At 38.3% G+C, this 15,962-nt stretch overlaps 2 protein-coding genes across 6 annotated transcripts in view; one reads left to right on the plus strand and one right to left on the minus strand.

Moving 5' to 3' along the window:
* Positions 1 to 15,962, plus strand: part of MIDEAS (mitotic deacetylase associated SANT domain protein) — an 82,438-nt gene that overhangs the window by 47,659 nt on the left and 18,817 nt on the right. The window contains exons 13-17 of one of the 5 annotated variants that reach the window (XR_014883524.1): positions 1 to 523; positions 1,855 to 1,945; positions 6,401 to 6,521; positions 7,121 to 7,227; positions 12,670 to 12,850. Coding sequence is in view for 1 of the 5 variants with exons in the window: in XM_085224867.1 (XP_085080993.1) it covers positions 1 to 223 (223 nt within the window). In the remaining 4 variants the exon portion in view is untranslated. Of the gene's footprint in view, positions 6,133 to 6,400; positions 6,522 to 7,120; positions 7,228 to 12,669; positions 12,851 to 15,962 lie in introns of those variants that run through there. The other 4 variants (XR_014883523.1, XR_014883526.1, XR_014883525.1 and 1 more) reach the window with 4 other exon arrangements.
* The window catches only part of DNAL1 (dynein axonemal light chain 1), a gene marked incomplete at its 5' end in the record, with an annotated part of 19,539 nt that continues 6,224 nt past the window's right edge, over positions 2,648 to 15,962 (minus strand). Inside the window, 5 exons of the mRNA XM_085223838.1 lie at positions 2,648 to 11,682; positions 12,161 to 12,307; positions 12,700 to 12,826; positions 13,735 to 13,790; positions 15,856 to 15,911. Of these exons, the coding sequence (XP_085079964.1) occupies positions 11,636 to 11,682; positions 12,161 to 12,307; positions 12,700 to 12,826; positions 13,735 to 13,790; positions 15,856 to 15,911 (433 nt within the window). The remainder of the gene's footprint in view (positions 11,683 to 12,160; positions 12,308 to 12,699; positions 12,827 to 13,734; positions 13,791 to 15,855; positions 15,912 to 15,962) is intronic.

The raw sequence follows: 15,962 nt of genomic DNA on the forward strand, positions 1-15,962 counted from the left end.
GGTGTTCTACAAGGTGAAGAGTCGCAGTGCTCACATGAAGAGCCATGCGGAGCAGGAGAAGAAGGCAGCCGCACTGAAGCAGCAAGAGAGAGAGGCAGCAGCAGCAGCAGAGGCGGCAGCAGCAGCAGCCCACAGCCAGGCCCAGCAGGAAGAGAGCAGTGAGAGTGGGGAAAGCAGCAGTGGAAGCAGCAGTGGGAGCTCGGATGAGGATGGAGAAATATAGCAGCAAGCTAGAAATGGAGGGAGTAGCAAGGCTGGACCTATCACCCTCTCAGTGGTTTCACATTTTTTTGCTTGTGCTTTTCTGACCTGAACCATCAGGTCTCAGTTTCAGTGCTGCAGCCTCCTCTTGCCACATGTTCCACTTCACCTTGCCAGTACTGACCAAATCAGAGTGGCAGACAAGAAGATCTGTTTCAGCTTGGATTTAAAAAAAAAAAAAAACAAAACAAAACAACAAATAAGATTTCTATTTATAATCATATCTGAGGTACACAATTAAACAACGTCACCTGCAGTGGAAGTAAGTTCTCTTGGGTCAGTATGACCTCTCTTCTTGTGCTTGTCAGAAACCATGATAACAAGATTCTTGGATATAACGTTTTCCAGACCAGAGTTAGAAAATGGTGCTCTGCTCTGAGGTGACTGTTTCCAGTTACTGTGATACCGGTGATTTCTAGATGCTTTCTTTCTTAGCAAGTTATTCTCCCTGTTGCACTTTCCTGCCTTTCTAAGCATTTATTCTGGCTGCCAGCAAGTTTTGTGGAAAGATGGTGTGTGGTTTTGGCCTCTGTTTCACAAAAATGAAAAGTGGGATGAACAAGATATGCTTCCTCATTCTGTGAGGAAGTTTTATTTTTCAAAGAACCCTGAGGTGGTTTTCTTTCATGCTATTAAGAACTCAGCAATGGGTGTAAGGTATCCTGAGGGATTTAAGTTGTCACAGGCCTTGTGGGTTTGTCTCCTAATGGAAAACAAAATAGTTACCCTTTGATTAACTTCTTGGAAGGTAGTCTGGGTTTCACAAGTGCAATTTGAAATGAAAACTGTTGGTTTTGACTTTGGTTAAAGGGGAGCAAGTTTGTTTTGTGAAAGTGAACATGGACCTTGTCTGCGTGTTAGACTGTGTGCATCCCAGAGATGGGAGGAATCTCTCATCTCTATCAAGCTCCTTAAATCTCCCTGTGAATGGGTCTTACCTCTCAGCACATCCATTTATTTCCTGTGGCAGCCCTCATTTATCTTTTGAAACTGTTGCCATTGAGAACTTATATTTGTGGGGCCCTTGTTTTCCAAATACTTCCTGTCAGACAGTATGTGACTGCATATGCAGGAAGCTTTTCACTTCCACGCAAGCGGCTGGACAGCCGTGCCTGCTGGGTTATCCTCTGTCGCCCCTTTAGCTGGCTGAAATGCTGACTTTTCCTTCAGAACTGACTCGTGCTAATGGCCAAAAAAAAGGTCTAGCCACCAGAAGCCTGCTGGTAAATGAAAGTTAAGAAGATGTGAAAGGAGTCCTGGTGACATAGATTGCACGGGATTGCTCTGTGCATCTTTATAGCCCACTTCATCGTTATGTCATAAAGATGTAGAGAATCAGATCGCTACCTTGCTCTCACAGTTGATCTGTCCCAGCTCCCTGTTCTGGCTCCTTCAGCGCAGAGTGTGTAGGCAACAATTCCTGGGTGCCAGTAGTGCGTTGCATCCCATGCATGCTCCTCCTGTGGTGCATGGCCAAGCAGAGATCCTGGGTGGGTTACTGCACATGAAGTGCTGATTTTATTTTATTTTTTTTTGTTAATCATTTTTATTTTTTTATTTTTTTTATTTTTTTTTGGCTCTTCGGGCTGCTAGATGAATTTCAAGTAATGTATCTAATTGTCAAGTTGCCAATGGAAAATGGATCTGACTCAGCATGCCATCTGGTCCTCTCTTCCTGCTCCAGGTAGTTTTATGCAATCATGGTCACACTGTCCAAGTCTGGGAGGCTGTGTATTGTACCATATTTTCTTTTCATACATATGCCTTTTTATAGACTTAATAGAAAAGTTACTACTCTTAAAATTAGTAGCATTATCATAAGGACTGCACTTTTTTCAATGTTGACAATTCTGCCCATATGCATTTGATTTCCTACCAATGCTGTGTTTCCATTCCTAATAAAACCAGGTGATCCCGTCAGTATTGGAATGACTACTGCATGTCCCTAGGTCTTGCTGACAAGACTGTGGAAGCAGATGGCATGTCACAAACTGTTACAATCCGTTCATAAACTGCAAAGAACTGAAAGCTACTCATCGTTAAAGAGAAGCTTAAGTGTATCGGTCTTCCTATTAAGATTTTCAGTGTTATTATCTTTATCTCTTGTAAATTGGAGAAAAAGCTCGTCTGCCACTATCCTCGGGCCCTCAGTGAGAACAGAAGCTTTAGCACACTGTGCCAGGACAGCCAGTGAAGCAACTGGAACTCACGGCTCACTTCTACTGCTGGGATTAATTCCAGTATAAAGTGATGATGCAGTTAAAATTCTGAAGTATGTTTCTGGGAAGTTGCTAGTAGTTTCCAGATCCTGAGACCTGCAGGCAGACCATCAGCTCAGAAACATGCAGGGCTTGTGAGGAAAAAAAAAAATATATATATATATATATTTTTAAAATAATGTAGATGCTGTTATGCTGTTGTAATGAATACATTTCCTGGAGTACTGATTTCAGCTGCAGCATGGTGTACAGTTACTTAAAAGTCTGGGAAGTCCTGGAAGGACAGAATGAAGAAATGGAGATAGAGGTGGAAGTGGCACACATTGAGAAACAAGGCAAAAATGAAGATTGTTAAGGTTGGAGAAGAGATCTGCCTAAACCTGATAACTAAAATAAGGGTAATGAAACTGTTAGGAAAATGCTTTCACTATCCTTGGTAAAACAGTGCAAAATCAACCATTTAATCCTTTAAAAAACAAACATAAAACAACCAACAACATATTGTTCATATCAGGACAAACCAATGGCTTGCTTTATGCCTTGTTCCAGACAGTGATCAGGAGCAGTTGTTTAGGACAAAATGAGGGAAAGTGTGGAACAGCAGTGTAGTCCCAGCTAGAAAGTGGGATGCTGGACTATAAGAAGTACTTCATGTTCTTCCAGAAAACAAATGCACAGACAGATTTGTAGCTGTGGGCTGTTCTCTGTATGGGTAAGAAATTCACATGTGCCTGTTTTACCATAGCACTCTGTGTAACACCGCCATTTCTCCCAGTGCTTTTAGTTTCTTCAATTATGCAAGGGTAACAACAAGCCAACACTCAGCTGTGGCCCTCAGCAATTTTCAAGGTGACTGTACTTTTAGATACTGCATAGCAAATTACAGTGGCAGATGACTAACAGGTGAAATCAGATGCAAAGATTTAAAGAGCAAATCGTGTTATTGCTTTAAGTACCAATTTAATCTTTCTAGACATGATAATGTTTTAAGGCAAGCATTATTACTGTGCTCTAGAAGAGCAAATCTACTGATTCTGTCTGCTTTAGGAAATCAATGAGTTGTTTTGCCTCTTATGAAATGTAAGCAATTGAGGTGCTAAGAAAAAATAAGAAATTGTCTTTAATTGTACTGAAACTATGTATTTATTACACACCAAATCCAGTACTGATGACTTCTCTCCCACCCTACTGCAGTAGCAGAGAACAGCGAGATGTTACAGAGAGGCCTGTTGCTGGAAGAAAATCTAAACAGGGCTTTTTCTGAGGATAGGATGTCTGCTACAAACATGGGTTAGCATGGCTGACCAAAAGCAGTTACGTATTACAAGTAAGTGGCAACAAATGTTTCCATATTGCTGGTAGCCATTCTGTCACGATAATGAGTGAAAATGTTTCTCTAAGTGTCTTAGTTAAAAACAAGCAGAACTAAACCTGCTGGCCCACCTGCTTACAGAAGCAGTTTGGAGAGTACCTGGCATCTGAATTGGATGATGCCAACTAGCAAAGCTTGGCAGAGTTGTTTCCAAAACCAAACAAACAAATACAGAAAATAACTGGGAAAAAAATAACCCTCCATCTGCTGTAGACAAAGCATTTGGACTGAATTTGTCTGATCTGGAATGAATTATGGTATTCTGCGTAGGGAAAACTACTTGAGTAGCTCTTCACTGCAGCACAGTGTTAATTTAAGGCTTGTTATTCCAATTATGATTTTAAAAAATAAAAAATAAAAAATCAGTCTGTTCTGATGTTCTGACAACTTGTCCACTTGAAAGTCCTGTGCAGATTATTTTCTGTTTGAAAGCGCTTTCACAGATCTCCATTCTCGCTACTCTTGGTGTTAGTCTAGAAAAAAGTGCTCTGCACTTCCAAGTGGAGTTGGAAAAGGAGCGTGTCTCTTTGTGTTAGCTGTCCTTTGTCTGGGAACAAATAGAAGATACGGGCTGTAGTGTGTGCTGATGACTTGTCCCTTACAGCACGGTGAGGCTGCAGGTTGTTGTACACCTAGCAGTGGCTGTATTTCCAAAGCATCGCCCAGCTGGATCTCGATGCCAGCTCTGGGTGTTGCAGAGATGCTGTGAGAGATTGGACTAGTGGTCACGTTTTGCTCTGGTTGTGTTTTTTGCCTTTCTGCCTGTGTCGTCTGCCCTTTACAGATAGATTCCTTCAGCCTTTCAGATTTGTGCTCTGCATGGGATAGCATCTCCGTTTTATAAGATGGTGTATATATAATTACTAGGTAAAGCATGCACTCGTGATGAATATCTGATATAGCTACAGGTGTTTTGCTGTCTGGCTGCAAGAGCAACTCTGCATTTTAATGTATTGGATGTTTTTCCATTTAAAATTGGAGTGGCTTAGCTGAATAGGCTGCAGTACCCTGGAGAACTCACTTCTGTACGCTGGAGGCCCCAGAACAGCTGCGCAGACAGCTAGGCCAGGCAGGATGGCAGCTGCTTTGAAGGCAGGGAAAAGAGAGACATTCTGAAACTTAAGGGTAACCCATCTATTACCCCCATACTAGTGATGGAATTCACAGAGTCTAGATTAGCTAACAAAACTTCTCATTTCACAAGCCTGACACTTCACGGTGTTTCTCATATTTGCAGCAAGCTTATCTTAAAGTCATCATCCAAAAAAAGTGTTTCCTAAACCAGAAAGAGCGAGCTCTCCCTCTCTTAGCTGTTATGTACTGCTTAGTTCTCCCTCAAGGAGCGGTCTTGGAAAGTCCATGTGTATTTGTATCCTATTCTAAAAGAAATGTGAGTGGGGAGGACTAGAGCTGTATTTGTCTCATCTGCTTTTACACAAAGGCACTTTTAGCCCAGTGATTACCTCTGCCAGAAACCTCGTTCTCAACCACATTTTTCCAGCAAGCATTCTGTTTTATCTTCTAATGTATGTCTGAAAGTTTATAAAGCTTTAAAGAGACAAAGAAGCGGCGTCTACGAACTGTTTTTCACAGGAGTGAGTTTCTGTGTAAATTCTTCACTTGGGTTCAGCTGCTTTTCTTGCCCTTGTTCTCTGTGAGGCCAAGTGTTGTGAGGGGCAGCATCAGAGCTTCATCTGAGGAGTTCTCTTTCTGAGAGCAAGATTCCATCAGCAGCTGAGCCCAAGAAACGCTTAACTTCTCGAGAATCAAAAACAACATATATTTTTATAGAAATGTGTATTTTAAAAATCTGTTTCCTGCAGCTTCTCCATATGTATTTTTCCCGTTGTAGTTCAGATTTGATAAAAACTTTTTTTGTTGAGTTCATTCTTTTTACGTTGTTTTTAAATTTGTAGTCAAAGCTTTGGTGTACTGTACAGGAGCAGTCAACCTTTGTAATTACTGTATAAATGCTTTATAATAAAGTATATTACTTTTATTTTAGCAAGTGAGCAGACACTTCCTTTTGTGTGTTTGCTGCCTATTGGCACCTTTTAAAAGACTGTTACGTGTTAAAAATGTACATATATAAATATATTTACCTGTTGCTGTACAGTTGTGATAGACTGGACTGAATTTATTTTTTGTGTGCTTTTTTTATAAAATATTAATACACTAAAGGCAATCTTGCTGATGTGATTGTAATGTACTATGTAACTTATTTACTTAATATCCTCTATATATCTAAGAAACCCTTTTATTAAATGAGGTTTAAAAATAGTCTCAGAGGTGAGGGTTTTTTTTTGATACAAAGTGGTGGCTGCCAGGCTCAGGCTGGTGGTTTGTTCACACACAGGAGGCAGCTCTGAGTCCTGTTATAAGTTGTATTAAGCAACTCTGCTCTCTGGTTGTATTTCCCTCTGTTTTCCGCAGCAATTACTAGGACTGTTTCTCAGTATTCTCCCTGTATTTTAGGTCTTACATACGTCTTACATACAAGAAAGACTCTAGAAAGTATCTGGTATATACAGCTCTGTTTGCTTTACAGAAACACTGGTGGTGTGTCCAACCCAAGGCAAGCAGTAAATGAAGACAGCTGAATTCTGCTTCTGATCTTACGTAAACAGCTGCAGAGCTGAGGTGGCATGAAGTGAGTTGGTGCTTGAAGGGTGTGTATTACATCTAAACTTCTGAGTAGTTGTAGGTGGGATAGAGGGCAGTACAGTCAGGTGAAATACATTTGGAACTGCTGGGAAAAGAGGTAATGCTTCTTGCTGTTCAGGAATTAAATTGGCTACGTGTGGAAACAATGTGGGCTATAACTCAAAACCAAGTTGTAATTCATATTTTATCATATTTCTCATTCTTAATGTTTAAATATACATGTTAGTGAATACTCTCTTAAGGGCATGTGTCTGTTACCTGGATCTATTTTTTTTTTTTTAATATAGATTTGGTAACATAGCATTGATCTGGCTTATTTCTCTGTCAGTAGCTGGATCTCTTGCTGTGGGTTTTTAAATATCAATATCCTTTCCTTCATCCTCAAAGCAAAGCTTCCTTTGTTTTAGAAGCTGTTTATACTTTTATCCACTCCTTCTAACGTGTGTGGGTATGAAAGTTTTTAAAAGATGCTACCTTACGGAGATTGTAGCAATGTGCACTGACAGCTCACTGATCTCCTACAAGCTCTCAGTTAGAAACTAAGAAGCCATACCTCAGAATAATTTCTTCTTGTTTTTTTAAGCTGACAAACTTGTATTTCCAGGATGTTGGCAAGGATGACAGAGAAGGATTTAGTCGAGCAGTGTAAGAGCCCCTGCTTCAGTTGACTCCTGCAGATTTGGATGTTGATCAGCAATAGCATGTGAGGAAGTAAGTGGAATTTATTTAGATGGCAAAGAAAACAACGCACTTGCCTCACTATCACAGCCTATGGGCAAAAGTGTTACAGGCTGACTGCACTGCACTAAAACTGGGCAAACAAAATTTGGATGATGGAAAATTAACAATGATAAGTTTAGGGCAGTTTGGTTTTCATCTTTTTTAAATGAGTAGATCCAAGGTTATTTCAACTACTGAGAGACTTTATAAAGCTCTTCAGGATTTCTGAGCTCAAATGCATTTTGAGGGAGCAACATTATGAGGAATTTTGCAGTAATTCCCTAGATGTTTGTTTTTAAATAGCCCTACAGCTATCAATAGGGATAAGAATACCATCCTGCACTGAGGGTGACTACTGTGGGGTAGAAAGCTTTCTCATTTACATTTGAGTTTTGAAACTACATTTCAGTGACACTGTTTATTGAAGGCTGAAGTTCCTATTACAGAAGTTCATTAAGCAGCAACCTTCTCCTGAGCTGGCTAAATGGAGTTGATTGTGTAATGCTATTCCCAGAGCTTGAATTCAAAGCAAACCAGTGATTTTGTACTGAAATAAGACTTATCCTTATTTAATGTACTCACATTTTGTTTTACCCCAAATAAAAATAGCAGACTTTCCTCTTAGGACCTAACAACGAATCTGACAACCAACATCTGTATTAAAAGACTGAAAAATATTTATGTATCAGATGACAACAATCACAATTAGATCAACATTTGTAAAGCCTAAATTATTTCCTATTCTAAAATATAGAGGCAATAAGAGACAGAATTTCCATACTATAAATACCTTGCTCCCTGAGCAGCTAGGAAAAGTTAATGAGAACAAAAATGAATTTCTGAAAGCTCACCAGAAGCTGAGCCTATTCAATTACACAATAGCCAAAGACTCTTTTTTTTTTTTTTTTTTTATAAAATAGCATTGTTATTTTTAAACAAGTTTCACAGAAGTTCATTTATAAACATAAGCCTAAATAATTTAAACACAGCAACTTTAACAGTATGGTCATGCTACAAAATTACAGTATACAAAAGGTCATCAAAAGTAGATGTTAAAAAGTGCTTTCTTGCTTGAAGATTTTCCTAGATGGGTCTACTTCTCTTGTAATTTGAATCAGCTGCTGGTTCTCAGGTCTCCTCTCGCATTTTTCCAGCCATTTGAAATATAACCACAGCATACATCATCTCTTTGAAGAGAGGTCTGTGCTAACAAGCAAGTAAAATGCCTATTTTCTATCTCTAATTTAATTGTAGGATATTTCTCTATATAATTAAAGTGGATGCTAATCCTCCATAATTTGTGGGAAAAGCAGAATTCCACATGGCTTGCAAGTTTTACATGGGTGCTCTTCTCATCCATGAATAATAATGTGCTTAAGACGTTATTAGATGTGGTGAGATGTGGAGGCGCAAAGAATAAACAGGAAGAATTCTTTCAGCATCTAACTCTGCTGCTCAGCCACTCTATTGGGCATACAGTCTGATCTCTGATAGTGTATCTATGACACAGTGCAGCTCCATCTGCATGCAAATCAGCTGCTTTAATTCTATCATCTGTGTCTTCTACCACATCCAGTGCATAATTTTTAAAGTGCAAACTTTAGAAATTGATTAAAACTTAATTTATTTGGGGCTATTAAAGTCCATGGGATTTTGATTTGTGCTAGGCAGTAACCCACAATTCATCATGTATAACATTAAGCTAAAACTTAGAGGTTAACTTACATGCAAAGGTTCTGCAGTATGGAGGGTGAAAGGCAAAGGAAAAGCTTCTGAGTTTACCTTGCTGCTGCTACAATTGTGCTGAGACTGGATGCCCTGTTCCCTTCAGTAGTGATTGTTTTTATTTTCATACTTATAATGCAGTTGCAAAAAAGAGAATTTATGCTGTTAATTTGTGAAAAGAGCTGATGCCAATAGGCATATGCTATACACAGCTCTACCAACGAACAACTGCAATACTTACTGCTGGACTGATTAATGGTAATTAATCTGTGGAGCTTCAACTTGTCAATTACAAGAGCCAGGAACTGCATTCCTCAAGCCTTGACAACAGAACTATCTCCACCTACAAAACTAAGATTCAATTCTGTTCTGATTGTCCCAAAACAGTCAAAGTAGAGTCTTTGCTGTATCTAATGCTGCCTTTGTAAATGTACAGACACTTAGACCATATTTAGATATTACAAAATTAACCAGTAGGATTATGTAGCACTGGACAACATTTTCATCTCTATCTTGTTTCTTAAGCTATACGTACCATAACTGTACACATTGGTTTTTGAATGTGCAGGGTTTTAAATGCACTGCCTCCTGGCCAGACTCCATGCATATATTCTGCATATTCTATCCTGAAAACAGCTGCACACACATATGAAATTGGCTTTTCTATTTGTTGCTAACATTTGAAGTTCTCACGATAAGCACACTTTAATTACTTTATGCAAGGGCCCAACCCTATTCCCGTTGCCGTAACACAAAAGCTGAGGTCAGTAAAGACCATGTGTGCCATAAGCTAGGTGCTCCTTCAAATCACATCCACTTTTCCAAAGCTGACTGGCTGCAAGTGAGCTGAATTGGTTTTAAGAGGCCAACATGAAATGGTTGTTTGCTGTATAATACTCTCTCCCTTCATGCTTCTTAATCAGTGCTGCCTTTCCTAACGATAAAGCGTAATACTAGAAGAAATTACGTGAGAATACAAAGCCTGTAAAATAAATCCAGCTTTTGCCATTGTTCTTCTGACCTTATTTTAAGAAATGGATCTAAATGAAACTCGAGACTTATTTCTGTTTGCCAGTTTAAGTTGGAATGCTTAAGCATTTCTCTAAAAATCAGAGAATAACAAGAAAGAATATATTGAAATTAGGCTCTGATTTCCTGGTAATCTTCACACCCTTTACTTAGATATTGATGAGTAACAGAATTATCTTCTACTAAAATTACGCCTGGAGCTTGAGATCAATATCACTGTAGCCTGGGCCACTTCCACCCTTTTATCCTGCCCATGACTTTCCAGGATATCAACCCCTGCCACTCTTTCACAAACAAAAGTGGTGTTCTGCCTTCACCCCTTACATGTCTGTTATAAAACCTGCAAACACACTTTTCTAGTTTAAACAAAGATAATGCACTGAATTAGAAGAAAAGCTTAAAAACAATAAAAACAAGCTGCCAAAAAATCCACTTAGATGAGTTGATCTATTTTCTAAAGGAAGTGGAGAGGGGGGAACATTATTTGCATCCAACGGTGCAATTATGTCTGTCTTTAGCATTACATAATGCTTTTCACTAAAAATAGTTACCTGCCTTATAAGGAGGTTTACTGAAAACAGTTAATGTGCAACAGAGCATGTTTAGTACATCTTCAATACTTATTTTCCAATGCCCGTTTCCCACCTTGTCTCATCCTCCTCAGTAACCACATACACATTTCACTCACTGCTTACATCTGTGCTTTAGAAATAAATCAGTATCTCAAACCCAACATTTTACATCTCAAGCCCAGGTCTCTTGCTCACTGTTTGTTTCTGAGTTTGTTTCTGAGCCTACTTATAGTTACATGGAAATTCCAGAGCTGAGAAGGATTACATCCATCAGTGAGCCAAAACAAGACTAGGAACAGGAACCAGTTGTAGGCTAATAGTCTACATTATTCCAATCAAAATAATTTATAAAAAAGAGGAAAAAAAGATACTTCAGTCTCACTGAAACCATGCAAAGAATTCCCATTGCCTCTTTAAAATAAATAACATCATATAAGTTATACATGGCCTTTTAAATAATGAAGTTAAGAGTTCCAATGCAAGAAGCTCAATTCAAAACTTGCAGTCCACAACAAGAGATCATGAGCCCATTACCTTTCTTGTGCGTATGTCCACTACTTCTGGGCCTATTTGGCATAATACTTGAGGGGTTGAAAAGACAAATTCACATACTTAAAATATTAAGGGATTCCCGTAACAGAATTAAACACAACAAAGTCTGTAACATAGTTCTAGAATGTAACATTGTTCCTTTAGCCATGGTGTTTCAACTGAATGTTGGTCAGCTGCATCTAACAAGCTAAAATTGCTCTGTTATAACACAAGAGCGAACAATAAGCACCACTAATCAGGAATTAGGAACAGCTAGGTATTAGTTCAGGTAAAGATCTCTCACTAACCAAACAGAAGATGAACTCAACTCCACTGGTCTCTGCAGAAGATGTCAGAAGCTTGACAAAACTGGTGTGCCTGAAGTTTGGTAAATAACTCTTTGGGTAAGAGACTGTGGAGATAAGCTGGTCTTTTAAAAATTGCCCAAAGCTTTTCTTCAAAACAAACATTTATATAAAAGTTCTATGTGCTGAGCAATCTGGAGATATTTAAAATATTAAACACTCAAAACAAAAGTCTTATCAGTTTCCTCCTTCTTCATCTTCTTCTTGTTTAATAACAAGGATACCTATAAGGAAAAGAAAGAAAAGAAAATCCACAGATTTATGAAGAGATTATGCAGAGAAAGGTACAGTTAATGCTGATCTGAAAGCTAATCTGGACTATCAAAACTAGGAAAGACTCAGGCTGTCAGAAAGAGGGAATAATTCTATTTCCTGCTGCTGTCCAACTCCTGGCTCCACACAGAACCACCCTAAAATCAGTACATGTCCGAGATCAAAGAAATGCAAAGCATCAACACTCTCAGACAAGCTCAGTGCTGTGGCCACTTCTCAGGGGAATATAGTGACATGCTCAAACTATTTGGTTGGATAACTTCAAGAGAAAAGCCCAAGCACACCATGTGGACAACTTTTCAGAAGATCCTGCAGCTGGTGCAGGATTGCACAGATGAGTTTTTGAGGTTACAATTTATTTCCCTGATCTTTCTACTAAGCTTGGCACTTCTTGTCACTTAGATCAATTGCCTCATGCCCCAGACTCACCATCCAGCTTTTTCAGCTTGGGCACCCGTTTGGTTGCTTCTTCAATCCAACTGTTCTTCTGATCAGAGGCATATTTCTCTTGCAGTGGATTGCCTACAAACACCAGATCCTCTAACAATGGCAGCTCTGCCAGTCTCGCAAACTCTGCTGCAACCACAAATATGGAAACACCAACCAGATTATGGAACAAGGAAAGTACATCTGCACCAAACCTTCCTTTCAAACTCTGTGCAGACATAAATAGCTTGGGATACAAACAGATAGGGATCATTTGGACTTGAACAGAGAGCAGGTTAAGGAACAAGTACACATTTCAAGTCCAAGCAAGGTGATTCAAAGAACAACTCCATTGAGCTTAGAATTTAAATTCAATTTCCTATTTTTAATTTCTTGCATGAAATATTTAGGGATTCTGTGTACTTCTGCACGCTTATCAGTAAAACTTAAGCCCCAGGACACAGAGAGCTATTTTTTAACTTGCTTACTCACGCATTCACCATAATTTGTAGGAAGCTGCAGAATAGACTGGAATGGCTTACCCCAGTCTTTCACCAAATTATTGGACATATAAAGAACCTTCAGCTTCTTCATTACACGGATACCCCTCAGTTTCTCAATGAAGTTGTACGAGATCCACAGCTCTTCTAGCGTATCTCCAACTGCTTCCTGGAAAATGACAGAGCTACTCAGGTAAGTGAAAGTAAGTCCTTATTCTTCAGACTCTCTTTTCTTCACCCCTGCAGGTCACCTCATGTAAGAAAATACTAAGATATATTGGTCTTCATTTTCTTTTAAGCAGGTTTCTAATTAAGTATTACGAATACTCACGGGAAAAAGAGCAAAGGATGTGAAATATATTTAGGATGTCAAAAAACACAGTATTAGAATAAGAGAAGGAGCAGCAGTTGTTCTTAAGGCATAGGGACAGAGGAGACAAATGTGGCCGTTTGTGCACACAGTGGCTGCTATTCATCAATTCTTTCATAGGGGTTTTTATGCAGTATTAGGGAATGGTCTGTCTCAAGTGCATGTATATTTGGTTGTGTAGGACAGAAATTGCTTTTATAACTCCCTAAAAAAAAAAAACAACAACTGTTTTTATAAACTAGTCATTATAAATTGATTTCATTTTATGCTTAAGAGATAATGGCACCTCTGGAGGTGGAAAGTTTTAAGCTGGAATATTCTGCAGGAGAAATACCCAATATGTGAGAAGGAAGAAAATAATATCTATATTCATTTTTAACAAAGTTAATTGAAAAAATATTCTGCTTTAATACAGATATAATACAAATATAATAAAACTGATCCCATTTCTTCCCCCACTAGTCTTCCTATGCCCAGTAGATTCACTCCTGCCACCATCTTCTCCACAAAAGCAAACAAACAAAAACTATCTGAAAATTCAGAAATAATATGAAAAAGAGTAAACATACCATTGTGACAGAATAAAACGAAAGGAATTTTATTAGGAAATAAAATTCAGCCAAGACTTATAAACATGGGGAAATTATCCCACATCCTGGATAGCACTCCACTTGGTTAGTAAGGAGTTAAGATTAAGATGCACATACCAATCCATTCAAGTTCTTAATATTATTTCTTCCCAAAGACAAAATCCTCAAATTTTCTGAAATAGATAACAGAAAGTTTTTCATTCATAAGTGATTTCTTAAGTGTAAGAAGATGTTACAATTCAGGTAATAAATAAAAGATGTAATAATTCGGGTAATTCCATACTCCTAAAAAACCTACATTCCGAAAAGATTGTCTTAAGAAAGAATGATGCAACAGAAATAAAAACTGATGGTGATTGGGAACTGGTGCAGAGGACAACCCAGAAATGTGCTCACAAGTACAGAGTTGTTCATTTTACGTTACCTATTGAAATTCAGTCCACATAAATACTGAAAAAAAACCTAGAATTTCATCTTGCACCTGAGCTCTAGCTGTTAGCTTGCTAGCTTTGATTTCACATAGTTCTTACCCTTTCTTTTCCAGGTAAAAAAATAAAATTGTTCTAATCTCATTTTAGGGCCGTATAGTGGTAGCGTCTAAAGCTGTCAGAGAGAAGTCTGATAAGAAATATTTCAGCTTAATTTAGAACCCAGACAAATAAGCTTTTGAAGTGGGCTACTACTCCTGCTGGAGTTTAGTGTAATATTAGTGTAACTGAAAGCTATGACAAAATAGCAGTCTTTCCAGAAAACTCCTTTTCGGTATTCACATAAGCTTTCTTGTGGGTATAAACAAGAAAATAACTAATAAGTACAATAACTAATGGTGAGACTAATGAATGTCCCAGTCCAGTAGCAACAGGCTGCATAGATAGCAATGTAGTGGCTGGAGATCGCTACAGATAAAGATTCGAGGCTGATCTAAAACAGGAAATTGTATGTGTTCTATCTCCAGGAATGCAGGGATGAAACCACAATTGGCAGATGTTCTAAAACAGAAAGACTAGTTAGGATTAAAAGTTTGAGGCACAATCAGAATACTTTTTCTCTTTAAATGCAACAGCTTAACACATGGCCATGGCTCAAAATATGAAAACTCTAGTTTTTCTCATAGAAGTAGACTACTTCTAGTAGAAATCTAAAGTCAGCTACAGCTAATATTCTCCAGACTATCCCTTCCACAGGAGAGAGACTAACTGGCTACCCTCATTCTTTCTGTACCACGTGTTTAGAAAGTACAAGTCTGCACTAGCTTTAGAAATTCCTAAGAGATGAGAGATAGTTGCAAACACAAAAATGAAAGACTGCAGAAAACATCACACCTTCAAGTCATTTCTAACTGCCATTATTGTTCTTCAGTACTCCTGTTCTGAGATATTAAATATTTTAGAAGCAGTAACAAGTTCCTCAAGAACTATTTTCACACAATTAAACAGAAATTTAACACTTGTTGCTATCATCTAAATCCTCCTAACGCGTGTGGACGCTGAGATGTGGTCCTTTACACAGAATTACCTACTCAGCATGATTACAATATCAAACACACACACACACACACACACACACTAATATTAATCTTTTCTATCTGAAAATAGTGCTGGACGCTTAAGAGGATTTCTCAGTATCCTCTTTGTAATGAACAAAAGCAAACGTAATAATTACTTGATGGTTTTTCATTGCTGTAAGCATCGATTTCTCTCAAGGAAGGCAATAGTAACTGTGAGCTCCTCACATTCTGTAACTTAAAGAGACAGACCATGAAGTTCTATTTTGTCTCCCCCCAGATTCCATCCAGGCCCCCAACACTCTGATCTCAGCAACATACTATACCACAATTATTACGCTGTTGAACTGCAGACATCCAACATCAATGTGGAAATTAGTTGTTAAAACATTCTAGAATCAATTACTGTTGAATATCATAACTCAATCCCACTGGAGACGACAAAGCTACTTCTGGATGGATTTTTTTTAAACTTCTGGATGGGTTTTTTTTAATAAGCTTGGACAGCAAAACAAGTGCCAAAACTGCACAGAGACACATGCGTTAGTACGCCTTTACTGCTAAACATGCATTCTCCAGGAAGACTGATAATTTTAAAGTCAATTGCAACATTCTAAGAGGAAGAAGTTAAAAAGGATAAGAAAAGGTATAAAGCTAGACACACATTACAAATTGTAGTATATTTCCTATCCACACAACTAGAAAACAATTATAATCACTGGTTTGTCACTTACTTAGGCTGCTCAAGTTGGCAATTCTTTCAATGCAGTTTGTAGACAATGAAAGCTTCCTTTAAAAGCAAGAACAATCAACTCTCAGAACAAAAGCGATCACTATAGTA

This window comes from Meleagris gallopavo, chromosome 5 (assembly GCF_905368555.1).
Source record: "Meleagris gallopavo chromosome 5, MGAL_WU_HG_1.1, whole genome shotgun sequence".
Classification (NCBI taxonomy): Eukaryota; Metazoa; Chordata; class Aves; order Galliformes; family Phasianidae; genus Meleagris; species Meleagris gallopavo.